Source organism: Grammomys surdaster, unplaced genomic scaffold (genome assembly GCF_004785775.1).
Source record: "Grammomys surdaster isolate TR1022 unplaced genomic scaffold, NIH_TR_1.0 145, whole genome shotgun sequence".
Classification (NCBI taxonomy): Eukaryota; Metazoa; Chordata; class Mammalia; order Rodentia; family Muridae; genus Grammomys; species Grammomys surdaster.
Window position 1 is genome coordinate 1142371 of NW_021604603.1, and position 27723 is coordinate 1170093.

Sequence of the window (27723 nt, forward strand, 5' to 3'; positions counted from 1 at the left end):
CTAGGCAGGGAAGACTTTCTCCCCATGAAGGAGGAGGTCCTCCTCTCATAAGCTGGGAGCCTGCCTGGAGTCAGAGGAGACAGTCTAGGAAGGCAGACATTCTCTCTCTGCTTCCTGGCTGATGTGAGTGGTCTGCTCCACCATGTTCTCCCTGCCTCGAGGAGCTGACACCTCTGGAACCGTGGTCATAGAGATAAAAAATTAACAAAAAGTATTCTATCAGCCAATAAGCAAAATTCCATCCAAATAACATCAAGATTCATTTAAACATGGTTAAGGACAAACAGCATTTGGAAGCTAAAGGTCTACTGCGGGGATAAAGAGCAAGGAAACCAAAAACCTGCTCGAAACCAGGCTGTGAGTACTGAGTGGAGGAAGGACTGCACCTTCGATGGCTGCACGCAACCAAGTAAATTAACAGATTAACTCTAAAATCAAAGGAAATATTTAATACAACAAAACTTGTTTTAGTGTATGCTATGTGTCTAGCAGCGTAAGATGGACTGTATGACTAAGAAGAAGTGGCTATGATACCAACAGCCGCCCTACACCCACTCTTCCCCAGTCTGCTGGCGGGGGGAGGACCATCTCCATCTGCCTTAGTAGATATGGCAAAAGGGTAAAAGTTAGTGCTAAGAGGATGTGCTACATGATTAGTTATTTCTGTACTGTCAGCCTTGTGGACTCCTGCACAAGTCCACTGTGACCATGTGAAACTGGCACTTGGGCCACAGCTGGCTCAACAAAAAGCAATCTTGTATTTATGGAAATAGTGTCCTCTACTGACTCTATACATCCTTTATTTGATTATCTTATTTTTATGGAGACAAGGTCTCACATACCCCAGGCTAGCCTCAAGTCAGTATGTAGCTGAGGCTGGCCCTGAATTCCTGATATGTCTGCGTCCACTTTTCACATGGGGAAATTACATACATGTGCCACCATGTCTAGCTTCCTTTAATTGACTTTAAGGCCTGTTTCCTGTTTATTTCAGAGAGCAAGCACACTTCCTGTCAGTGCCAAACTCCGTATGTCCATCTCTGAGCTTCGTTTGTTCCTCAGAGCTGCAGATGCCCTGTGTGACTCCAGAAGTGGTTAGAAGGATCAAGCATGGCTATCTCCATTTGCAGCTGAGGTGGCCAAGAGATAAGAGTTGCTTAAGACGTAGTTAGCCAACAACAAAACGGGGTTTCCACACAGAGCTCAGTCTCCGAGCGCGACCATTCACTTACTACAGGAAAACGAAATTCTTGACATTTTGGTTTATCTGTTAACTTCAAAGGTAAGTGCTTTATAATCTTATTACATTTTTTTTTTGGTAGATGACAATTTGAAGCTTTAGTCAACAAAAATCTGTTTATTATAATGATTTTCTGACAGGTAAAAATGGACATTTTCTAAGAAGGCTGCCATTTGCTTGTTTTGTAAGTTGAAGCAGAGTAAGTTTGTTAATGACCCGCTGGTGCTTCCTACAGGGGAGCTTTGCGTAGGATTTTGAAGTTTCTGTTTTATTTGCTTGGTTGCTTTTTGGAGACATGGTCTCACTATGTAGGTCAAGCTAGCCTGGGCTCCCTTCAGTTCTCTTACCTAGTGCTGGGATTGCAGGCATAGACCACCATACCCTCCGCTCTCTATGTAAATGGTTTTAAAATCCCTATATTGTGTACTGTTGAAATTTGAGGTTTTGCAATAGAAGTCATATAGTCCCAACGGTGCCTTTCAGTTCCCGATTTAACCGTGTGTGTGAGATTTTTATTACGCTACGACTCACTGTCATTAATGTCCGTATAATGTTTTACATCTGCGTTTTATTTCTAAAGTAGAGTGCTCTGTATGTGAGCTGCTAGTTGTGTCACAGCTGTTAATAATGCATTGCTAAAGAAAATTTCTTCAGGACAAAAATAACTGCTGATCCAGGTGTGGGGCTGCACACCTTTGATTCCAGTACTTAGGAGGCAGAGGCAGGTGGATCTCTGTGAATTCAAGACTAGCCTGGTCTACATAGTGAGTTCCAGGCTAGTTAGAACACACAGTGAGGCACCATCTTAAAAACAAAACAAAAAAAATACTGGCAAAATTTTATAGCGTATTACTCACTTCTAAAATAAACTCTAGAGGGAACTGGAGGATGGCTCCGTGGTAAACACTGGCTGCTCTTCTAGAGAACCTGAGTTGAATTCCCACCACACACACGGCAGCTCAAACTATCTGTAACTCAAGCTCCAGGGGACCCACGACCCTCTTCTAGCCTCCCTGAACACCAGGCACAATCATGGTACATAGATACACATGCAGACAAGACACCAAGGCACATAAAAACAAAATCATTTTTTTAATTAAAAATAAATTCTAATATAAACTATTATAAAATGCATTAATCATGTATAATATCTTAATTATATATTATACACACACATATATTCACATATATGTAACTGTATATAATATATAATGTATTCTATTTATATATTTTATATATCAATGGTATAATAATTAATATATTAAATGTGTTATATTTATATATTATATATATTAGGTTAATATGTTGTTTCTTTCAGGGTATTTAATGGGAAAAAATGTTACACTCAAAACAGAAAATGAAAAATCTATCTGGGGGAAAAAAGTGAAATAAAACTATTTGAATAACTGACCTCTAGCCTGTACATACAAACATGTACACACACATACATGCATGTGTATGTGCACACATACACCACAGAGAGAGAGACAGAGAGACAGAGAGACAGAGAGAGAGAGAGATAGGACTAAAGACTGTCAGTCACTTCTTGAATCTAATTGCCTCACACAGTGCCTCAGCTAATCTACAGAATGTCAGGCTGGGCACGGTTCTACCGCTATTGTTGCTGCCAGCATGTACTGACCTGGGTAGTATATCAGTCAGCAGTGGGAAATGTACATCTGATGTCTGAAATTCAAAAGCTGCCTATCTGTGTTGACAGCAGGGGTTTCCATAGAAATAAGATGCTGGAAAAGCAACCAAAACTGCCTTGGGGGATTTTCCTTTCCTGTGGAAATGATTTTATGGCTAAAGCTGACTTACAACAAATGGCTATATTCGGAGATAGACATTTTCTGTTATTTCGGAGTTTGATAGCTTCATATATACTTCACATGGAATCGACCCACATTCACTATGTGCTTGCTGCACCAACACAAGGCGGGATGCAAATGTGCTCCACTGAGCCTTCATGCATGCCGTGTGTTCTTCCTCTCCTCCCACGGAGACACCTTCCGTGTCTGGCCAGGTGGTGATGGATAAATGTTAAAAGTGAATGGTCAGCTGTGAGTGGTGATTTGCATCATCTCTTATTTTTCTATTTTACTTTTGCTTTGACTAAGACAGAGCCCCACTAGGTAGCTCAGGCTAGTCTCAAGCTTCCTGTTCTCCCAACCATAGCATCCAGATGGGACGAACTCACCATCTCACCCAGAACATCTTTTTTGGGGCGGGCAATGTTTTCAATGACTATATCTTGAACTAAAAGGGAGACAGAAGAGGAGAAGCAGGAAGGGTAAGAAGAAAGGAAGCCATGGATGGAGTTCCTGCCCCACCCCCAGGGTTGTTGGGCCTCTTGGAGGCTAAGGCTGAGGGGATTGGCCCTGGAACACAGTTGAGACATGGACTAAAGAGGACAGGGTCACAGGACGGAGCTGAGAACTCTGAGAGCGGGAGCTGTGCCTGCTAAAGGATTCTCCTGACAATAAAATGCAGCCTTTACATTCCTTTCCCGCCCTGAGAATGCCTCCCTTCTACAAAACTCACTTATCTCACCGCTCTGACCTTTCTAGTAACGACTGCTGTCTCGTAGATTGCTAAACTGGCTTGGCAAAAATATCTACTCTGATAGGTGATGAGCAGGGGTTAGACCATCTCTACTTTCCCAGAATTCTATTTCTACAATGTCACTTTCCTCCAGGTCATTGCAGCATCTGAGCCTCCTCAGAGTCACCTTGCATTTAGTTCCTTTTGAAATCGAAAGCCATGTGCATTAAATGCAAAATGCACAGGCACTGTAAAGTAAGAGGGGAAGACATCTTTGGTGGCTTGGAGAGGATCTGCCACTAAAAGCAGCTTCGAGTCCTAGGTCCTCCGTCCTCCTCCACCCAAAGTCTGACTTACCTTCTCATCACCTGACAGATACTTGAGTCTGTTTTTCTTTATCATTTTCTACTTGTGTCAGCTCTTATTAAAAGATCACTGGATCATGGAGAAGGCTGGGCCAGGATCTATGCTCCACTGCCCACCCAAGCCTCCCACACTTTCCGCTGCAGTGAAACTGTGAACCCACTCCTGCAGTTGTCTGCTCCCTGTCCTATGTTTTCAGTCCCTACTGTCTTCATCGAAGATACTCCACAGGGCATCATTGTCAAAGATCCCGCTCTAAGAGGGTCTCAGTCAGACGCTGCTTTGCCTGTAGGAGAGAAACTCTATATATGTTCATTCTTCTCTCTACGGGACAGTAGAAGTGGGCAATACCTTCCTCCTGTGCTGTCAAGAAGGCAGATGGCAGCTTTGGGAGCCACCCAGAAGCCACTGGAGTCAGGAAAAGCTGAGTCAGCACATCAGCATTCATTCTGTGCTAAGTGTATGAGCTCTGCTTTGAAAGATTCTAGGTCTAAATAGAGATTCACGTAAAATTCTCTTGGCAATTTCCAAAAATGCAAGTGTTCTTGGGACTATCTTGACATTGGTATTCAGGGCATATTGTCTTTGTTCTCTCAGGCCTGGCTCCTATGGCTCCTAGCGTCTTGGAAGTTGAAAGCTAACCAAAATGAGCACAAAATAAAACACCTTTGGTTTTGTTATATTGACTCAAACTGTTAGAGAGAGAGAGTTGTCTACACATATGTATGTGTATGTATGTGCACCACATGTGTGCCTGGTGCCTGTGAAGGGGGTACTGGTCCCTTGGAGTTGGAGTTACAGGCAGTTGGCTGACGTAGGTTCTAGGGACTGAGTTTGTATCCTCTGAGCTCTCAGCTGCTTTGTTCTCATAAAACAACTTCCTCTCTTATTTTCAGCTGTACAGTGCTAGACACGGCCTAGACTACCTGTGGGGAAGCACAGGACAGCAGGCATACACTGGCTACCAATAAAAACACTAAGCTTTGCAGACAGTGATTCTATCCCTTTTCCCACCTCAGAGTCCCAGAACCAAAGGTCAAAGGGAGAAACATAAAAGGTGTGTTCCCTGGCCCACTTTCATTTTCATTATCTATTTTATTTTTATTTATTCATTTACTTATTTTTGAAACATGGTTTCTCTACATAGTTCTGGCTGTCCCAGAACTCACATGTAGACCAGGCACATTAAAAACAAACAAACAAACAACAACAAAACCCCACCAAATCTGAAAGATTATTTGTGACTGAATCTGTAGCTCAGCCTAGCTGAGCAAAATCATTTTTATTTGACATAAAATTCATTGAGAAAACATAATGACTTTGGAATATTTAAATTTACCCTCCAGAGATCTGGAAAAAGAAATTATAACACATTTGGAAAATGTATCCTTATGGGCCTTCTTAGTAGCCACCAGCAGACACTGAAACATGGGTATGACAGCAGCAGGGAACAGGTGTAAGGGCTGTCTTTGAGTTGGCTGTGGCTGAGAAATACCCTGCTGGACTTAGTGTACTCTGGAGAGGGAACATGCTATCAGAGCCAGAAAGAGGGGCTCCGAGGGCCACCTGACTTAGATGCCACTTTAATGAAGCAGATTGATTCCTGGCAGGTTCAGTGAGCAGGATGCCCCTGTGCCAGGCTTCTTAGCAAATAACTGTTTGACTTGTCCCGTTGTCAAAACCCAGATCACAGCTTTTAAGGGCACCCCAGCAAGAATCCATCTGGAAGCCACCTCCCCAGTGAGCAGCTATCAGAAGCCCCTAATGAACACCCCCTAATCCTTGAAAATGAACTTGAGGTTTTCTGCCCACCATGTAACACGGACCATGCCGTCCAGAATGTAATGCCAAGCACATTCTACAAACTTAGGGACATGAAGGAACAGCGGGTTTTCAGGCTTGGGTTTCTGATTTTCTTTTTTGGTGCTAGGGACCAAATCTAGGGCCTTGGGCATGATTGGTAAGCACTCGACCAGTGACTGTAGTCCTAACACTCTTTTCCACTGTTTGGATACAGGGTCTGATTAAGTCATCAGCAGGCCTTGATCTTTCCATGTTCTTGTTTCAGCCCCTTAAGTAGCTGGACTACCAGCTTGCGGCACCAGGTTGTTGCTGTTTATAAAATTTATTTATTGTGTGTGTGGGCGGGGGGGGGGGAGGGTGCAATACACACCTATGCCACAGTGCTTGTATGGAGGTCAGGGGGTAATTTGAGGGAATCAGTTCCCTCCTTATGTTATGTAGGACCTGGGAACTGAACTTGGATTCTCAGGCTAGGCAGCAATAACTTTGACCAGTTTAGCTACCTCATACACCCTACCACATTGTTTAACAAATTCTTATTGAGAAAGACTTCCTATAATTCTAGTAGTAAAGAATTAGGGACCGAGCTCTCAAAATAACCACGTGTGATTCCCCAGTCAACAGTAGGACCACCAGTTGTAAAGGTTTTCTTCATCTTTCAGAGGTGGGAAGTTACTTGTCCCAGGCTTAGTAAACTAGGGATGATGCAGGATTAGAAGGTGCTCTCAGACCCCAACTGGCTGTTTCCCACACTCTCAAAGTCTGCCACACTTTGAGGCTCTCCTTCCCATTCCAGATGCAGGCACAGCAGGATATACCAATAGGGGGAGGGGCAGTGCAGACTCAAATGCAAAAAGGAGCCACGCATTTGCATTTGGACCCTCTGTCTCTAACATAGTGGTATGGCTATTGGAGTCTTCTGGACCTCAGTTTCTTCATTTGGAAAACTAGAGGAAACAATGCCTTGGAAATATATTTATCTTAATATCACACAGGCACACCTGGTAGCCCAGATGTTCTATCAAAAATACCTGCCCCCAAGTACTGAAGTTACAGGGGCTGGCAAGATGGCTCAATTCTTTTTTTTTTTTTCATTAGGTTTTTTTTTGTCTCAACTTTTATTTTTTATTTTTTTTAATTTTTTATCAAATCGTAATTAATTTACACAGGAGTTATAAACACAGAAAGGCAGAATGTGGGGAAGGGAATGACACTGGAATGTGGGTGTTCAGGGGGAATACAGATATCTTCAGAACCGGGTATCAGCTAGGTGAAGGTTCAGGGGACAAGTCACTATGACTCTGCCTATGACTCGCTTGTCCTTATCTAAGTTGGTATTGTCTGCCAAGGCTACCTATTTACAAGGTCTGTGACTACTCAGGCTTGTAAATTTCCACAAAAGCTGCCTGTTGACATTAGCTTTTAGCCATCTGTTTCAATGTTTTTCCACTGAGGCCCAAGACTTGGTGTTAGTATACATGTATGGCAGGCCTATTGCTGATTTTAGGCCTATGGCTGATTTTAGGTCTACAGTGTGTAAGCAGGGCTGCCCCAGACATCTCCTCCCTTCTCTAAGTATAGAAGGGCTGTGGCAATTCTAAACTTGCGAAGGCGGGGATAGAGGCCTGACCTCCAGTATTTGAAGGGGACCTTGTAATGGCTCCAGTCCCCCTGTCGTTGTCCAGTGAGGCATGAGGGCCATACCCATCTCGATGTCTTTTTCCTGGAGAGGGGATACATTTGACATCAACCCCTATGCAGTCAGGCTTGTCCCGAAGGGAACCCAGATAGATATTTTTATCTTTTATTTATATTCCCTTGCAGTGCTTAGCCTCGCAGCCTAAGCAAGAATTCAGATCGCCTGTCAGAGGGGGTTCTGGGTGGCCCCTCTCTGCTTGGTCTAGGGGCAGAAGTCCCCCCTTTTAGGTTGGGTGGAGATGGGTTTTGGAAACACCCTGTATAAAGTAACAACCTCATCTTGAGTCTCGTGGTCCTCCATAGCTAACTAATGATGTTGTATCTGAGTAGGCTTTGCTACCAAATTATTAATCTGTTGTATCACAGAGTTAGTCCGCCTATTTGAGGGCCAGGGACCAGCAGAAAAAAGCAAAAAGAACCCAAATAATGGTCCCAAGATGGAAGGAAATAGGGTTGACAACCTTGGAGAGGCTGCAAACCAATTCTTGTACCAGCATTCATCTGTCTCTTTCTCTTTCTGATTTTTCTTAGGGCCTTCACTACCTATTTCATGCTCTCTTTAACCCTCCTTGTCTTGTCTATGTAAAGGCAACCTTCTTCTTTGAGGGTTGTACACAGTCAAGAGCTGTAAACAGCCTTTTCTATTGTACTAGAGTAAATCAAGTCCAATAAGGATCTTTGCGATTTTAGGAGGTCTCTTCAGATTAGTGATGTCAATCTCTAGCTGTTTGATGTTCTTGTCAGTGGCCCTTCAAATGTCTGAGTAGTATAAGTTCGGAGGCCAGCATCTGGATTAGAACTTCTAACAGCAGACATCACAGGTGATTCATTTTTACCTGGAAAGGAAAAAGAAGGGGATTCTCAGGGAGATTTCTCTTCCCTGGATGTAAATTGTTATTCATCGTATTTATGGTTGGGCCTGGCTTTGTGGGGGTATCTATTTTTTTCATTTATCTTTTTGGTAGCCGGTTAGCTGTGCCTTCTGTGGTATCAGACAGGCATATCAGTCCTCGGCCCCATAAGGGAACTGAGTCTGGGCCATTCCCTTTAAGGGTAAGAGGGTCCTTCCCTGTATCTGTGGCAAATTTTTGTTGGTCTTGGTGGTGCCAGAGGCAGTCAGCAGCAGATTTGGATGGCTCAATTCTTAAAGGTGCTTGCTGCCAAGCCTGATTGATAGCTTCAGTTTGATCCTTGGTGCCCACATAGTGGAAGGAGAACTCTAACTCCCTCAAGTTGTCAGACCTCTACAAGCATGCTAAGGCATGTGTGGACACACACACACTAATAAATAAATACATGAATTTTAAAAAGAATAACAGTAAGCTCTCTAGGTTAACAATAAGTACTCCAGGTTACTGTTAGAGTCTTCCTTTATGTGATGAAGGAGGAGTCTGGTTACTAAGGAGCGTGCCATAGATAATTTTGATTGACAGCTTCAATTACATAAAGCCTTTGCTCACATTGTGCATGTCTCCTCCTATAATGCATCTGATGTTAATCATATGTATGCCCAACTATCATAAAAATAAGAAGGAGGATAATTTTTTCCTAAAAGTTCACTCAGAGGGCACAGTTTGCCTTATCGATCATGCACCCAAAATCAGTCCAAACCAGATTAATCCCTGTCATTCATAAACCAAAACACGTTCTGGAATACATTTAATGGAAACAAACTTACTCCATTGTTCTGAGTGAGGTGTACTTGCCGTTTAATGCTGACATATGTGTGTGGGGGGTGTGTGTGGGGGGTCCTGAGGTGTGTTGTTAGAAGAGGAACCCAAGCCAAGCGGAGTTCCAAGTTGTTACACTATTCTCTATGCTTTCCTGCCTCAGGACGTGTGTGTGTGTGTGTGTGTGTGTGTGTGTGTGTGTATGTGTGTACGCACATGTACACTATATATACATGTGTATATGCATGTTATATTTTAAATGTATATTTCATCTTTTACTTTATGTAAATGGTAACATACATCCTGCTCTACTTTTTCAACTGAGCAATGTATCCAAGAGGTTTTCCCTGGTGCCTTTTTATTATGGCTCCAGAGCATTTTTTCATAGATAATAACTCTGAAACATTTCTTATTAACAGAAGTTTTTAAGCTATCAATCACAATGGATGCTTTGTACACAACCTTGAACCTACAGCACTTCGCACAGAACGGGGCATCAGTTAGACAAACTGTAAGTGTCCTCCTTGATCCCAGTTTCCTTCATCCTTTCTAATCTATGGTATATCCATGGCTCTAGCTACAGAATAGTTCTCTACACCCTGCTTCTGTCCATCTACCATGTGTACTCCGTTCCAAGCTACTGTCATCTCTTACATTAGAATAGGCATGGCCTGGTTTGTCTTGGTCACTATTCTATTGCTGTGAAGAGACACCAGGACCAAATCAACTTATAAAAGAAAGTCCTTTAATTGGAGGCTTGCTTACAGTTGCAGAGTCAGAGGCCATCGTGGTGAGAAGCATGGCAGCAGGCAGGCAGGCTTGGCGCTGGAGCAGTGCCAATCCACACTCTCCACTGGAGAGCTTACATCCCAATCCACAGGCCTCAGGCAGAGAGAGGGAGACCTGATCTGGTGTGGAGTTTTGACATTTCCCATAAACTTCACTCAGAGAGCACAGCTTGCCGTATCACATCTCACTGATTTGACTTTAGGGAAAACTCAAAGCCCACCCCACCCTCCCATTGACATACCTCCTCCAGCAAGGCCACACTTAATCCTCCCTAAACTGCCTGCCAGCCGGGGACCAGACATTCAAATACATAAGCCTATGGGCCAATCTCCTTCAAATCACCTCGATGATTAAGTTTAGTCAGACCACGCTGAGGTGCCTACACCTGAATCGTGCCTACTGAAGAAGAGAGGGGCCTCAGCGATCCTTATTCTGAAATTAGGTCAACGAGATTATACGCCCCAGTCTGTAAATAAATAAATGGTCTGCCAAGACTTCCATTTGGCAGCTTTTCTACAAGGGAGTTTGTTGAATCGAATCAGATGCATGCCTCAGCATCTGGGAACAGACATGATCTTAATTGCTCGTTGGATGTGATTTTCTCCTGTAGATGGCCCTCCTGCCCTGTTTGAGACAGGGTCTCATTATGTAACTCTGGCTGGCCTGGAACTTGTTATGTAGACCAGACTAGCCTTACACTTGTGGATCCTCTGGTCTCTGCTTCTCCCATGCTGATACTATGTAAGTGTGCCCCACCATGTCCTCCACACACTTTCTCTTTTATAGCTGAAGAATCTGATACTCAAAATCATGTCGAGGGAATCACAAGCCATTTGGTAGGCTTCAAACCCTGCTTTGCCTGCATTCAAGTATGTTAAGTCACTATGCAAGAAGCATGGCATGCATGGGCTTGCTGGCGTGTGGTGGCAGCATCCGGGCAGGAAACCTCCATGTGCCTGCGCCCTCTGCTGGCAACGCTGCTCAATTTCTGGTCTAAAAAACCAATTCCTCAGAATGTAACTAGAAATAGCTCAAATTGTAGAAATAACTCAAATTGACTGAGTTCGTGACATGGAGAGATGCTGGGGAGGTCATAGTCTTCTGACTTCCAGTTGCACAAAAATGAGAGTCTTGAAAAAACAAAGAAAACAAAGCTGTGTGGGAAAAAAATGTGTTTCGTGCCAAGTTCTCTTTTTCTGCATTAAAACAGATGAAGAAATAGAAGTTTTTTTTTTTTTCATAATTCAGTCAGAGGTGTGCAGGTGTAATTTGTGCACCTACAAGAAATACAGTAGTGAATATTCCAGAGTGGCTTATTGAAGGCAAGACAGAAAACGGTTTTCAAAAACACACAAGGAGGAGGTATACAGCGAATACCTTGAGTAACTAGTGAGACCGGGTCTCAAAGAACAAGCACATTGTTATGAATATGAGTGAGAACATCTGATACCACATCAGGCCCTATACACATCTTTTATTCTTCAAAGCCTACAAATCTTCTGTCATGGCAGAAGTAAATCTCTCCCTCTTTCTTTAGCTTCTCTATCTCCCTCTTTCAGAAAGAGGTTCTAGAACATAAGGCCCTCCAGAGCAGTGGTTCTCAACCTTTTTAATGTTGTGACCCCTTAATATAGTTTCTCATGTTGTGGTGAACCCCTGACCATAAAATTATTTTCACTGCCACTTCATAATTGTAATTTCTGTATTGTTAGAATCATAATGTGTTATGAATCATAACATAAATATTCTATATGCAGGAAACCTGGTATGTGGCCCTAAAGGGGTCCCAACCCACAGGTTGAGAACCAATGCTATAGACCCTTCAGTACAGTGCCACGGTTAGGATTGTCAGCTTTAAAGTTAGGCAAACTGGGTTTGGATCCGTTACAGCACTGCAGAGGAGCCATCCTGTGTCTCCGACTCCTCGTATGTGAAACGGCTTTAAATATCCTAGAAGGACTGGTGTGAGGTCTGAAGAAATACTTAGCATAGCGTCTGAGACACGGCTATGCCCTCCCCCCCTTTCTTGTTCTCATCATTCAATGCAACCTCTTCGTTTTAATCTTAAAATGAAGTATATGAAGTTCTGAGAGAAATGACTTTATGGTCAGGTGGCCAGTTAAGGCAAAACCAAGTGGACCCAAGCATCCTTGCCCTGTCTCTCTTTGCCTTGCCACATGTGGCACTGTGGACTTTCCTTTATCCCTCAACTCTGAGAAGAAAGAGGTTGGGACACTTTCTTAACTCCTTGTCAGGGTCATTTTGAGCTGATGCTATTGCCAGAGACGGAGACAGAGTCTCCTGGAGTGTAGCTCCCTGCCATCAGGAGGCAGCTGGCATCCCACACCTTTATCCTTAGACCAGCTGACTCCCACATAGCACTGTGCAGCTGCCCCCTGTCATTATTTTATCCTCTGCAATCTGAAACTATAAAAAGAGAAGCTAATTAGGTAGTGTCACCACCAACAGCTTCCCCACATTCCAGGGAACCTCTGCATGCAGCCAGCCATTCCTGAAGAGCCCTCTTCTCAAGCTCCTTTGCACATGCTGAGAGACTGGATGCATGCCTCCATTGTCCATTGCATTGCCTCTGCCCCTGTGCCAATTTCCAATGTTCTTCTCTCTGATTTTCCCAGAGGTCACACACACATAGCCACCCATATGTCTAGATGCTTTTGTTCCCAGGAAGGGCGCACACTGTCCATAACAACAGTCTACAGTAGTTTTCCATTTCAGTCTGGGAGGATCCAGTGAGCCAGTTTAGGTGTGACTCCTGATGCTTCCAGAAAGGACAGAGTCCATCAGCTCTGACAAAAGTCCCCACAGCCCTGCTCTCAATCTTTCTCAGACTTCCCCAAATTCAGCAGACCCTATTAACAGACAGAGAGACTGAGTCTTCTTCCTCAGGGCCAGGTAATTCATAGTTACCCAGATCGCATTTCAACATGGTCCAACCTAACCCTATACATTTGATAAGCAGATGGGGAGAGGTCTGCTATGGAGAAGGAGAGGGCTCAGGTATGCTGGCATCAATAGCTCAGTGATGCATGCAGAAAGAGCCCTGGACTAGCAGTTAAGAGGCCTGGGTCACCCAAGCCCAGCCCTAAGGACCTGTGCCATTGGGGATCACTTAGTCTCTCTCCAACCATGTTCTCATCTGCTATGCAAGTGGGTTGATCTTGAGGACCTGAAAGCAATCTTCCAGCACACATTTTTCTCAGTGACAATGCCCATGGGATGTGTTAAAGTGTTTTCAGTACATTCACATACCTTGTTTTGTGTACTTAACCTTCCTCAAAACCCAGATGCTGTTGCTGAGGTCATGCAACTGTGGGCTCTCATTACAGAGCTTAGTTCTGGATAAGTGACTGGAACTCCCAGCCCTGCCCCCTGCCCCCATGCTGGTCTTCAGGGAGCAGACAGGCCTCTCACCCTGTGGGCAGTCAGAGAATGGGCTCCCAGGAAATGTGTAAATGCTAGAGAGGCATGGTGGCTTTGTGGGCAAGGGAAAGTGGGATTGTGTTTTCCTCCTCTTTTGAGTGCCTCTTCAATATTTTGGATCTCACAATGGGTTTGGCCTGGCTTCACAGAGAATTTTGCCTTCTCCTGGGCATCAGAGATAAAAGGCAAGGTGCTGGCAGTTTGTCATAACACTAGCTGGCATGGACAGGGCTAACCCTAACCCAAGCACCCCATTATTTTATACCAGCACTCCCTGGGGTACTGGCCTTTCTGTCCCAGCTCAGAAGCCATTGACTGGAGTCCAGTTAAGGTTTTCCTTCCCGTCATCCCCTACCTCTCTTAAGTCAGGAAAGTTGAAGAAGGGACATCCACAGGATAGGGTTGATGGTAAGAAAACTTGACTTTCCAACCTCCAGGATCACGAGAAATTAAATGCAGCTTAAGCCACTAGTTTGCAGTACGTTGCTATGGCGGCCATGGTACACCAGCACAGGCTTGCTCCAGACTCGGTTCCTCCATCATGCCTCTTCACTCCCTTCCATACAGACCCCAGAGCCAGACTCATTAAGTCTGGAATCAAGAAATCTTTCCCCACAAATCAATGGCCAGACTATCCCATTTCAGGACCTTTGGGGAACACTGGTTTGCTCTGAGTGGGACACATTGCTTTAAGAGTCTCTGGAAAAATGCAGGGAGAACAAGAAATATGAGAACAAAAGTCTGGCAATTCTTTGAGCTATAATCCTGCTACACATATGTCATTTCGGCTTCTGCCCTTCTGGAATCTTCAACTTAAACACTCACAGTAGTGGTTCAACAGGGTGAGACCCTCATTCATTTTTGTTCCCTTAGACAATAAACATGGGGTCCAAAGACCTTGCCACACCCCTCATTTTCAGAGAACACACACACACAGGTTTTGCCCTTAGCTCCCCAAGCACAAGAAAGGGACGCAGGGGCAGACAAGGGACGTCCTATTACACATAGTGTTTACTCTGGGCATGGCTATTGACTCCAGACCTTATCATTGGGTCCTCAGACTGGGCAGGGCAGGTCTGGGCACCAGGAAGAGCTGGTGCCCCTGCCCTGTGCACAAGAAGAACGAAAGGTGGAAGGGAGATCAAAGCAGAGTGAGAGAGAAGCCACCTCTTGGACCACAATGAAGCCCCTCCTTGTACTGCTGCTGCTGCTGCTGCTTCTGGACCTGGCTCAGGCCCAAGGAGTTCTGCACAGGTAAAGCCCTGTCTCCAGCATTGAGTTCAACTGAGGCAACCCCCAAACCCAGCTCAGGGGTGCCCTGGGGGAGGAAAGCTAATGAGGAAATGAAAAGAAGAAACTGGGATCTCATGGGAATCCCTAGAGAAGATTCCCCAGGCCTCACCTTCCAGTGTAGGTGCCTGCCTCAGCTCAAGGACTCCCCTCTGTTGTTCGAAGGTATGCTCCATAGCTGTGGTTTGTAACTCCAAGCCTTCAAATACTTTCCCGAAGGGGCCTGAGCACTGCTACCTGCAGGATTCTTCCATCCCTTTAAGTAAGCCCTTTATGAACAAACTATAGACTGTGTCCTACCTCCCATTCCCAAGAAAACTTCAAAGGACCAGTGCCGAGGAGGGAGAGCCATTTCTGCTCAAATTCTGAGTCTGCAGGACACAGCCATTGCTGCTTCTGGCCACACCTGTTCTTGAGGGTCCCCTCCCGGGTCTTGCTGTAGTCAGGCTCTGAAATGATGCACAGGTATAGAGGCAGGGGGAGCAGAGATGCCCCTTTACTTCCTGAGTTTTTCTCCAGAGTGCCCCTCAGAAGACATCAGTCCCTCCGGAAGAAACTACGGGCCCAAGGACAGCTCTCGGAGTTCTGGAGGTCTCATAACTTGGACATGATCCGATTCAGCGAGTCCTGTAACGTGGATCAGAGTACCAATGAGCCCCTCATCAACTACCTGGATGTAAGATTTCTTAGGTTGAAGCCTGGAGACACTGGGTGTAAGGAGGACGGCTGGGGCCTTCAGCAGGGACCAGTGCTGCATTGGTAACTTCATGATCAGGCAGGGATTTCTTTGCTTAGATGATTCAGATAGACAATCCTCCAGTCTCTGTCTACTCTGTAAAGCAGGCTTCAACATGACCCAGTGTGCAGGGCTTTCTTCAAGAGGAAAGAGATAAGTATGGCATGTGTTCCAAAAAGAAAGACCCTTACTGTGTGCCCAGCTGGGCATTTTACTAGTTATTCCTCTGAGCAAAGAAAATACTTGGTTTGCCACATCTCCAGATCCCTGATGACATCATGAAAATCAGGATAACAAGAGAAGAATGGAACCAAGTTTCCTGCTCTATCCTGGGCTATCCTCAGTTTCCTTCCTGGTGATCCTAGCTCTGTTCCTTCCATCCTTTGTCTCCAGCCTTCCCTCTTCTAGGCTCTGTAGATTGTAGCCTGTGGTACTTCATGTTCTAGTGCCCGTCTCCTCAGTGCCCCCCCCTCTCTCCTGTCTCTGCAGATGGAATACTTTGGCACTATCTCCATCGGCTCCCCACCACAGAACTTCACCGTCATCTTTGACACTGGCTCATCCAACCTCTGGGTCCCTTCTGTGTACTGCACCAGCCCCGCATGCAGTAAGTGAGCTCAGCAATGGCGGGAGGGAGCCACTTCTTGGAGGCTAAGATGGTACCTTGCAGCGGAGAGAGACTCAGATTTCCTCCACTTGTCCTTCCTGCCATACCGGCTTCCCCTTCCTATCTCTGTTTGGTGTGTCTGGGCCAGGGACTGACATGAATGGCAACTACCAGTCAAGATAACAACCTTCATGCTCGTCAGAATTGATGGAGAGCAAATTAGCCATTAGGAAGAGAAGTCTTTGACTTGGTGACTCACTTCCTTTGGAACACCCAAAGGAACATGGGGGAAAGTTCCTTTGGTCAGTACCTGAACAGAGAGGCAGATTGAATTCTAAGGAAAACTGTGCGCCTGCTTCAGGGAGGCCCTGAGGCACTGGCTCCCTTGGAAGTGTGGCTGGTGGGATACAGTGGTGTGGGTGTGTCCATTCAGCCAGAGGTAATGTAGGGGCCATGTAGAGTCTGGAAACAGAAACCCTAAACAGAGAAAGCTTGTTCTGTGTGGGCCACATCTCAAGGACAGAAGCTCTTTGAAACTCTGACACTGGACATTGTCAAGGTCAGGTGAGGAGGTAGGAGTGATTTTCTAGAGTAGTAATTGAAACTCATTGTGACTCGGGCCCACCCTGATGGCTGAGGCTGCTGCTGGCGCCTGCTGGACGGTGCTTATCTTGTGTCTATGAAGTCACTGTGAGTAACCAGGTTTGCCCAGGGACAAATATTTGGTCCCTGGTTAGGACACACCTGTAGCTAAGAAGCACAACAGGTCACTAGTAAAAGGCCGTGACATGCCTGTCCAGGAAGCCCCGTCTTCCATCTAGTGTGAGGAATGGAGGGAAGCCACTCTGCCCCTCTGGGACAGGGATGGAAGACTCAAGCAGCATTCTTGCTTCCCAGAGGCACACCCGGTGTTCCACCCATCGCAGTCCAGCACATACACGGAGGTAGGGAATCATTTCTCCATCCAGTATGGTACCGGGAGCCTGACAGGAATCATCGGAGCTGACCAAGTCTCTGTAAGTACAATCCCCACATTTTGCCCCAGAACTAGGCACAGGGATAACGGTTGTGATTCAGAGGCCTCAGGGGCACAGCTTAAGCTCTGCCTTGGGGGAAGATAGACAAGGCTACTTCTAGGGCAAGGGAGCAATCCTTCCCACGTGAGATGGCACGGTGGCCATCTTTGTAGTATGCTGAACCCTAGAGAGCAGCATAGGAGTTCCTTCTGGCAACAAGGGTCAGTCGGGGCATAACGCCTGGTGTCAGGGCTGGATTAGCAAACCTTGGGCACTGAGAGGATAAGAGCAGGCTGACATCTTGAAAGAAAAAAGAAGTGTAAGCCAGTAGATAGGCTAGGGTTCCATGAGTGAAATGGGAAGGTGGGAAGCAGGAATCCAACAGAGGGAAGAAGCCAGGTGTCAAAGTCCCAAGGTCCTTGAACTTCTCATGACAAGAGGTGTGAAGGTCCCTGATTTGTAAGAATCAGAGATCCAGGGGAGTCTTGGTCCTGCCTGGATGCTTTATGCAAGTATAGGCCCAGGCCTTGGAAGAAATAGAGAACGGCCCACCTGGATGAGACTAGCCTACTCTGATGAACACGATTCTAGGTCTAGCATGACCCTAAGGCCAGTAGAGCTCAGTCTTCATCAAAATCCCCTCAAAACTTTGAACATGGGATATATTATTAACTGAAAAAGGATTGCTAACAGAACATTCCTTTTCTCTCTGTTTCCCTCCTCCCATTAAACCTGATGCAAATCTATCTGAGCCGTTAGGAAATGTGTGGGGTCTGAGTACTCTAGTGATCTGGTGGTCATCCAATAATATAAAGCAAAGAGAATGTATTACTGGCCTTAATTGTTCTCTTCAGAATAATAGGTCTCCTTAAAATATGTTTTAAATGGGCTGGATAGATGGCTCAGTGGTTAAGAACACAGACTACTCTTCCAAAAGACCTTGGTTCAGTTCCCAGTACCCACTGACAGCTCACAACTGTCTATAACTCCAGTTCCAGGGGATCCAACAGCCTCACTCAGACACACATGCAGACAAAACACCAATGCACATAAAAGAAAAAAATCACTAAAAACAATCTTTTTTAAAGTTTAAATAGAGCTAGATATGGTGTCACACACCTTTAATCCCAGTACTTGGAAGGCTGCAGCAGGTAAATCTCTGAGTTTGAGGCCAGCCTAGCCTACATAGAGAGTTTCAAGCCAGGTAAGGGCTACATAGTGAAACCCTGTCTCAAAATTTGTAGAAAGTTCCAGTAACATCTTCTTATCCGAAAAATGCTTTTTATACAAAATTATATCGATAAAGCAGAGTTTTCTGTTGAAATTACACATGCATATGTAAATATGTTATATGTATATGCTACAGAATAAATAACCACTTGGAAGGCTGCACTTCAAACCGATAACTGTAGTAAGTCTGGAAAGCAGGGAAGGGACTGAGATCCGTGGGAGGTGGACTCTAGCATACAGCTTGTCGCCTCTCTGCTAGCTCCCCTGAATGGAGCAAGGAGCAGCCAAACCCACAGCAACTACAGCTGCCACGAACTCTCCTTCAGCACTTCTGGCTCTGGGGCCCGGGTGCCCACTTGCCTCTGTGGTAGTGTCAGCTTCTGCTGTAGTGTATGCCTTTGCTGAGTATAGAGGCTTGGGCAGAGAGGACAGTGTAGTGCCAATCCATCCTCAAAAATTCCAGTTGGCATCTTTCCCACTTGGCACGTATCTTCCCTGTGCTGCCTCATCTATAGACCTCAGGCTGCAACCCTAGGTTAGAAACCACATCCTACGTGCACTCCCAACTGGCATCTGCAACTGTATAAAGCCAAATACCTAATACATATATAACACTTAAGTATACAGATTAATGCAGTTCATGCAGCCTGAAGTGCAAATATCAGAAAAACCAATGATCTAAGTCACTGTTTGGAGTAACAAACACTAAGAAAGAAGCCACTAATAATCAGACACAAACCAAGCCCAAAGGCAAAGGAAGGAAAGAAATAATGTAGAGAAGAACAGGACACCAGTAAAATAGGAAATCCATACTAGAAACAAAATCAACAATGTAACAAATGAACTGTTTGCAAAGAACAACCAAACTGGTAACCCTATGGCATGACTAATTCAGAAAAACAAAGGAAACACAATGACCTTGTCAACCTCAAAACAAGATATCAAAAATTGTTTTATATTGATACACTTACAATAATTTTAAATTGATGAATATCAAAACCGATACAATAAAATAGAAACTGCTAATAATCTGGTATCTATTTTAAATGTTGATTCTGCTATTAAAACAAAACAAGAAAACCCTTCCCACAAGGAAAACTCTAGACCCATCTTCCAGAGAATTGATAGAATTTCTTCATAAGCTCATCAGATAACTATAATAACAAAATGTGAAAAGATTCTTTTTTGTTTGTTTTGTTTTGTTTTGTTTTGTTTTGTTTTGTTTTCTGAGACAGAGTTTCTCTGTGTAGCCCTGGCTGTCCTGGAACTCACTCTGTAGACCAGGCTGGCCTCGAACTCAGAAATCCACCTGTCTCTGCCTCCCAAGTGCTGGGATTAAAGGCGTGCACTACCACTGCCCGGTGAAAAGATTCTTATAAGCACTGGGATTTGCCAGACATAGTAGCACAGGCCTGTAATTCCTGCACTCAGGAGGCAGAGGCAGGCAGATCTCTATGAGTGTCAGGCCAGTCTGGTCCATATAGAGAGTTTTAGGACAGCCAAGACTACGTAGTAAGACCCTGTCTCAATCTGTCAATCAGCGCAGTGAGCAGAGTGTTTGCCTTGCATACACAAAGCCAAGAATTAGATCCCCAGGACCACATAAACTGGACAAGGTGATACACGTGTATAATCCCAGCACCCAGGAGGCAGAGGCAAGAGGATCAGAAGTTTAAAATTTCCTCTGTTGCATAGTAAGCTCTGTGCTAGCCTGGGCAATACAAGATCCTGTGGAAATGTGTACATGTGTTCACCAGAGGAAGTGCCAAAGCACCATTATTGATAATCAAACATTGGAAACAACCCACCCATCTACCCATAGCATAAGGCAGTGTTTCTCAACCTGTGAGTAGCAATCCCTTTGGGTCAATTTGTAACAATGAAAATATAATATTTACATTATGATCCATAACAGTAGCAAAATTACCATTAAAAAGTAGCAATGACAATGTCATGGTTGGGGGTCACCACAACATGAGAAACTAAATTAAAGGGCTGCCCCAGTTCTAAGAAGGTGGAGAACTACTGGAATAGACAAAACCAATGTGTCTTGAGAGATGAGTCACTCTTGAGGAGGAATATAAAGACTGGCATGGTATGTGACAGGTCTGCTGGGGCTTTGGAATGTCCTGTCCTACTTCAGGAGGGTTACAGGAGAATGTGGACTGTTGTTAAAAATAGACACTCGTGTTTTCTGCATTACATTATATTTCAATTTTTAAAGTCACATGAAAAAATTCCATGAGTGGGATTATAGTCAAAACCTGTGTGCCTATTTCCCAAGGAGGCTGAGAATGGAAGACCTAGCTTCACCCAGGAATCGGAGACCCTCCTTCAATTAACCTTTGTGCAATTCTCCCTTCAGGTGGAAGGGCTGACTGTGGATGGCCAGCAGTTTGGAGAAAGTGTCAAAGAGCCTGGCCAGACCTTTGTGAATGCAGAATTTGATGGGATTCTGGGCCTGGGGTACCCCTCACTGGCTGTTGGAGGAGTGACCCCGGTGTTTGACAACATGATGGCCCAGAACCTTGTGGCTCTACCTATGTTTTCTGTCTACTTGAGCAGGTGAGGCCAGTCAAATCACCTAGGTCTGATCAGTGAATGACTACAGGCAGACGGCCTGGTACATAAGATTTCATGGTCCTAAGGCCCATGAATCTCTTGAATCTTTTGCATGGCCTGTGATGTCTATGATCTTGAGCAAAACATTTAAGCTCTCTGGATTTCAAGGAACTGGGGCTTGCTTCATAAAAGAGTTGTGTTGAGCACTTTGTAAACTAGCACAGTGAGTTAAATTTATGGACCCTTGAGATTGGTGATTTATTTGGTCATTAAATACTAAGGTCTTTTTACATGCCAAGTGTGACAGTAGACACCAAAACACAGAAACAAGGGTAATCTCTGTTGGGATTAGATTACCCAACAGAGAGAAGGAAAATATTAACCAATAGGATGATACTAAAAATAAATTCTACATTAACGGCTAGGAAAGAAAAATGTAATACAACCATATAGTAGAACGTCACTTGGTCTTTGGAAGAAAAAAATGTTGAGAGACGTAGTATGCAGTAGAGGACTTACCTAGTTGACACAAGGCCCCAAGTTCATTCTCCAAGAACTCATAGACATGTGCTAGAACATGAATTATGCTAAATGAACTAAGCCAGTCACCAAAACGACAGATACAAATTATACTTACACGAGGTACCTAGAACTGAATTCATAGGCAAAAAGTGCAGTGGTGGTTGCCATGGAGTAGAGGGGGCAATGGGAAGGGGGTTCTGGCTTAATGAGTCTCAGTTTTATAAGGTGAAAATGTTCTGGAGAATGGCTTCACAGGAATGAAAATCTGAAGAGCACACACAAAAATAGTTAAGCCTGTTCTATTTTATAGCTGTACTGCCAGGAGACTTTAAAATGCATACACTCTAGTCATGGAGAGCATGGAACTCTAGCCTGGGGTGCCGAGGAGGTCACTTTCCTACCTACACAGAAAGCCTTACCTTTCCCACTCTGGCCTGAGCTTACCATGTTCCAGTGTAAGTCCCCTTTCCCTGTCCCCTCCCACATCAAAAGTCCCCGGAGTGGCTGCAGCTGGGACCAGGCCTGGGTAGGATTTTGACTGAGCCACAATGTCAGGACTCCTGTTTCTCCTTGCAGAGGCTCCTGTTCTCCCTGCTGAAGAAGTATGCAGCCATGGTCAATAGCGAGGCCTGACTAGCCGGGAGTTAAATCCTGCTATCTGCATGCTTGTCTCCCAGGGCCTCAGCTTCCTCGGGCAAATATGAGGTTGATTCAAGAATTCAACAACATCAAGTGTAGTGGGCATTTGGTTTCTTTAAAGACAGAAATGTCAGAGGAATCTGTTTTCATTTAATCCCGGGTATGGGATACGGGGCTGTTTTAGATTGTCCAGAGGAGACTACTATGATTTACAATATCAATGGCCCCTTTCCCCTTAACCTTCTTTCTCTCTACATAGTGTTGGGGGGCTGGGAGGATGGAATGAGGTGGATAAGAGTGGTAGAGAACAGAGCCTGTAAAGTAGCAAAAGTGCTTACCCTCAGGTGGTTAGATAGCCAGAACCCAGGACTCCCACATGGCAAGCAACCCTTACCCCTTAGCTATATCCTCAGTCCCCACTAAACCTGAAATTATCTTTTCTACAGATCTATACTCCTTTCCCTACTGCCACTCTGTCCTGCTGCGCCCCAGGCTTGGTGTCTTTCTGTCCCTTTTCCTCCTGGAAATGCCTTCCTTCTCCTCCAGGATCCTCCTAAATTCTAGCATATAACTTGAGAAATAACTAGCAGAGAAAATTAACCAATAGCTAAGCTCCAGTAAGACACGTTGCTTTCAAAGTATCTTCTCCAAAGATGTGGGAACTCTACTGTGGGAACTCCAGACACCACAGCATCCATAGCAGGGAAGACACTTCAAGAAAGTCTATTTTAGGGGCATTCTCAGTTGTACAGTTGTTTGCACCCAACACTTGAAACATCCAACACCCAAGATAGTCCCAACCTTGGATCTCAGTTCTGATATCCCCTACCCCCTAAATGTTTTATCCAAGAAGCAGAGAATATGCACAGGGTATTGGACAGAGTTGTTCCTGTCTTTGATCCCCAAAGACTCGGGCTACCTAGATAGTTTTTGCCTACTTTGGTACTAGATGTGAGTGCTCAGACATGCAACAAAGTGGCCCTGAACTCCTGTGTATGTTTCCAGAGACCCTTTCTTGACAACTTGCCTTTCTCTCTGTGTAGTGACCCACAAGGTGGCTCAAGTAGTGAGCTGACTTTTGGAGGCTATGACCCCTCTCATTTCTCTGGGAGTCTCAGCTGGATCCCAGTCACCAAGCAAGGCTACTGGCAGATTGCCCTGGATGGGTGAGTATCCTCTAGGTAGTGGCTATGGTCCAATGGAAGATCAGACACAACTCAATCTGGATTAACTGGGTGACGCTTCAGGACACTGGAGTAGAGGCTGGGAACCTCGCATCTGGACTGCAGATGTGGAAACACACAGGGAGGACAAGAGGAGAGGCTTCCTTCTGTGTACATTTAGCCAGCCTCCCTGTAATTCACACAACCAGCTACCCTGTGTTCACGCAGCCTTAAGTAATACACAAGGCAAGGGCTGGGTGACTTGGAAAAGGCACGGGTGATTTGGACTCAAAGTCTGTATGGAAGATGAGGTGTGGTGTGGTTCCAAATAGCCACCACACAAAGTGGGTGTGGTCAGTGTTCCAAAAGCTACCAGTATGGCCAGCCAACAGAGTGAGATGTCTCTGTCTGAAGAATGCTCATGGTTTTGTGGAGGCAAGGGCTCTGAAACTGAGCCTTGAAACCCATGCCTGGGCATGGAGCAAATGGGGAAGTAGGATTGCATACCCGATAGATGTACAGCCAGCCCCATGCTAGGTAAGGGGCAGTTTAGGGAGAACAATCTGTTTCTGTTCCTTAGATGATCTGGATGGAAAGTGAGACAGCTCCAACTCTCAGCGGCTCCTGATGCTTTTCAGACTCTAGAGATTTACCTACCTATGCTCATGAGATCGTTCTTAAGGACTCTCGGTTTGTTTGCTTGGTTTTAGTTTTTGAGGCAGGGTCTTTCCATGTAGCCCCAGCTGTCTCAGGATCCTGTCAGCCTCCTGCACACTGGGGTTACAGGTGTTCCCCAGCTTTCTATCTGCATTTATAAATGAAAGCAGAGTACAGTAGAAAATTCAAGAGTGTATTTCAGTGTATGTGTGTGCACGAACACACACATGTTTGATCAAGAAGTAAAAGTATTCCTACCATAAATCTCAGTCAAAAAAAAGCAGGTTGAGTCCGGTATAATGGCTAGTATCTATAATTCCAGCACTCGTGAGGATTTCTATGAGTTTAAGATTAGTCTGGACAGGGTGAAACTCTTAAAAAGAAGCAAGTTGTCTAGGCATGGCGGTGCATGCCTTTAATCCCAGCACCTGGGAGACAATGGCAGGTGGATCTCTTTAAATTCAAGGTCCGTCTACATAGTGAGTTCCAGAGCCACCAAGGCTGTGCAGAGAGACCCCATCCTATCTCAAACAAACATGCTAGTTGAAATATGCTACCACTCCTGTGGTAGAAGAGACCAAAGAGGACCCCATTATTGTGTCCTAATATGGTAAGGGGCCCCATAAGGGGCAGGAATGGCCAAGGATCGTGTGCTAACCATGAGACCACGGGGCTCTTTGTCCTCAGAATCCAGGTGGGTGACACTGTGATGTTCTGCTCCGAGGGATGCCAGGCCATAGTGGACACAGGGACCTCCCTCATCACTGGCCCCTCCAACAAGATCAAGCAGCTTCAAGAGGCCATTGGGGCCACACCCATGGATGGAGAAGTGAGTTTCTACCTAGGGTGGGGGATGGTAGAGGAGCAGGAGAGCCTGTCCTTGTCTGGGGAGAGAGCGGGGTCTGAGTTGATCCTTCTCTGTTTCAGTATGCGGTGGATTGTGCCACTCTCGACACGATGCCAAACGTTGCCTTCCTTATCAACGGGGTTTCATACACCCTCAGCCCAACTGCCTACATCCTGCCGGTAAGGGCTGTTTCCTTACTCTGTGAGTCACAGTACCCTCCCTATGTACCTGCCACTTCCCCCTTCAAAGTCATCTACATGAGGCTACCACTCCTCCAAGCCCCCTCGCAGCTAGTCCAGAGGATGCCGATGTGGCGTTCTGTCTGAGAGAGAGGAAGCTTTCTGTGGTAGAAACTCCTAGACTTCTAATTTCCAATTCTGCCACGAAGCAGCAGCTACTCGGGTACAAGACACTTAAGGGGAATATCTGATATTGCCATGAGGAATATATCAACAAACACATTAATCCTCCCCAGCTGGAGATGTTATTATCCTATTATACATGGGAGGATGCTAAGATCCTCAGAGTTAAATAAATGGTTCAGATCTGACTGCTGAGGTTGGAGAGATGGCTCAGCAGTTAAGAGGACTTGGCTGCTTTTCCAGGGGCCGCAGTTGAGTTCCACACCCACACATGTGGCTCACAAACCACGTGTGGCTCACAAACCACGTGTAACTCCAGCTCCAGGAAATCAAATGCCCTCTTCTGATCCCTGCCGAACACAATCATGCCTGTGCACAGATACACTCTGCACACCTGCACATAAAAGTTTTTAAAGAGTGACTTTAAAAAAGATAATGTGCTGCTTGGGGAGGGGCCACCATCCAAATTAACTTTCCTCCTCAAGGTCTAACATGTCTTTTATTGCAAGGATTCTCAAGTTCCAAGGTTGAGGTGAAGATGAAAGTCTGGGAGTTTTGGGAACCTCGGGTCACTTCCCATCCCCTGGGGCCTGGGTTTTGATGTTCTGCTCCTTTGGCAACACACTTTAATGTGTTGATCTTTAAGCAGAGTCCCCTATAAAATCAGAAACCGTGTCAACATCAAGATGCCAAGGTAGAGAGTGACCTTCAGCTTATCCTTTCCAAACTACCAGATATAAACAGACAACCAAACAAGCACAAGCATTTGCTCTAAGGCAAATGCTTCGTGGTAAACCACTTAAGCTCTTGGGACACTCTGGAAGAGTCTCTGCAGACACCATGCTGACAACACATCACTCTTGAAACTGAGCCCTGCTCTCCAGTCTCAGTCCCTTTGCCATGCTACTAAGGGCTTCTTAGGACTTAGGTCTCTAAGTCTTAGTAGACAGAATGCCATTCTACGGTAGTGGCTTTCAAGGACATGACATCATCCTCCAGCTGGACCCCTCTGGATCCTGGGGGATGCTTAGCTCCTTTATTCTCCTACTTTTATCCAAGAGGCACAGCTGGTAACCACACTCCTGCCCTACCTGCCAGGTTTCAGTCAGGGCATGGCAGCCCATAAAGGATGCTTTGGATTTTTTTCCACCTCCTCCTCAGCTACTTTGAATGTCAGATGGTTGTTGGGAAGACCACATCTGCCTGGTAGAACTCAAATCTTTGCTAAGCTGAGAAATAAGACTGGGAGACAGGAGGTGGTCCATGTCTACAATCCCAGCACAGCAGAGACAGGAGAGTGAGTTCTAGACAACAGAGGTTACATAATGTCTCAAAAAAAAAAAGATTGGGGGAGTTTAGAGTCCATCATAGAACAACGGATGTGTGCTTGCCTTGTGTCTCAGAGAGCCCACTCAAATGCTTCTTCCCCAGATGTGAAGAAGGAAGTGGCAACAGCTAGCCATTTACAGAGCAGATATTATAAGTCTAGCTCTGCTCGAAACTAAAGCAGATTGGATTTAAACCAATGCACTCTAACGCCAAACCTTCTGCAATAAGGTTCTGTTTCCACGTTTCCAGATATAAACTGATGGTAGAGTACAGCCGTGAAAAACATACAGTCCTCAGACCTGTAGAACACCAACAATGAAGGGAGCAAACATACTCTGTACTGAGTATGCTGAAATAGGGACATGAAATGAGAGAAAGTCTACCAACCACAACCGTGGCACTCGCCAATCATCCACACGGCCCACACCACTATTCAGTACAGCTCCCAGGACTACATCCATCGTTCTCTGTCTGCTACTAAGTGCTTCTTTTGATCCCTAGGACTTGGTGGATGGAATGCAGTTCTGCGGCAGTGGCTTTCAAGGACTTGACATTCCACCTCCAGCTGGACCCCTCTGGATCCTGGGGGACGTCTTCATCCGACAGTTTTACTCAGTCTTTGATCGTGGAAATAACCAAGTGGGATTGGCCCCCGCAGTCCCCTAAAGAGGGGTGCATGCCTACATATGAATGCCTGATACCTATTTAACCTGTTAGATACCTTTGCAACTATCAAAACTGTCATTTCCCATGGGATGAGGCCATCCCAGAGTACTTAGACCAAACAAAGCACGAGAGCAGACACAGCCTCCGCTCACCGCACACACACCACCTCCACCATGATGGAAGAAGTTCTGTCCATAATCTTCATTGCTTGTTGTTGACTTCCTGTTATGGATATCTCTAAACATATACACAGTAGATGTGATGGCATGATAAATCCCCACACATCTCTACCTCATGTCACAACCCATTCACATGCGGCCCAGCCCCTCCATCTTCCGTCCCTCTGGTTCCACACCTCTAGATTTGGAAGCAAATTCTAAGCACCGTGTGATTTTATCTAATGTCTATTATTCTTAAAAATCAGAATTTAAATATGTTTCACCCTCTCATAAATGTGGACCTGTTTTTACAGTTGGTTTATTTGTATCAGGATTCAAACCAGATCTATAACTGGACAAAAAAAAAAACATAAATTGAATTGATTCAAAA

The 27723-nt window shown here is 45.2% G+C and overlaps 1 protein-coding gene across 3 annotated transcripts; it reads left to right on the top strand.

Moving 5' to 3' along the window:
- The first annotated feature begins 1039 nt into the window (after positions 1-1039).
- On the top strand, positions 1040-27723 carry Ctse (cathepsin E). Of its 3 annotated transcripts, none has more exons than XM_028764700.1 (11): positions 1040-1282; positions 9738-9829; positions 14609-14802; positions 15358-15514; positions 16064-16181; positions 17079-17197; positions 20793-20992; positions 23194-23316; positions 24658-24799; positions 24898-24996; positions 27010-27723. In XM_028764700.1, the coding sequence occupies exons 2-11, from the start codon at positions 9761-9763 to the stop codon at positions 27172-27174; spliced, it is 1386 nt and encodes a 461-aa protein (XP_028620533.1). In that variant the 5' UTR covers positions 1040-1282; positions 9738-9760; the 3' UTR covers positions 27175-27723. The 3 variants fall into 3 exon arrangements, with proteins under 3 accessions (XP_028620533.1, XP_028620535.1, XP_028620534.1); XM_028764701.1 differs by lacking the exon at positions 1040-1282 and adding an exon at positions 1385-1439; XM_028764702.1 differs by lacking the exon at positions 9738-9829.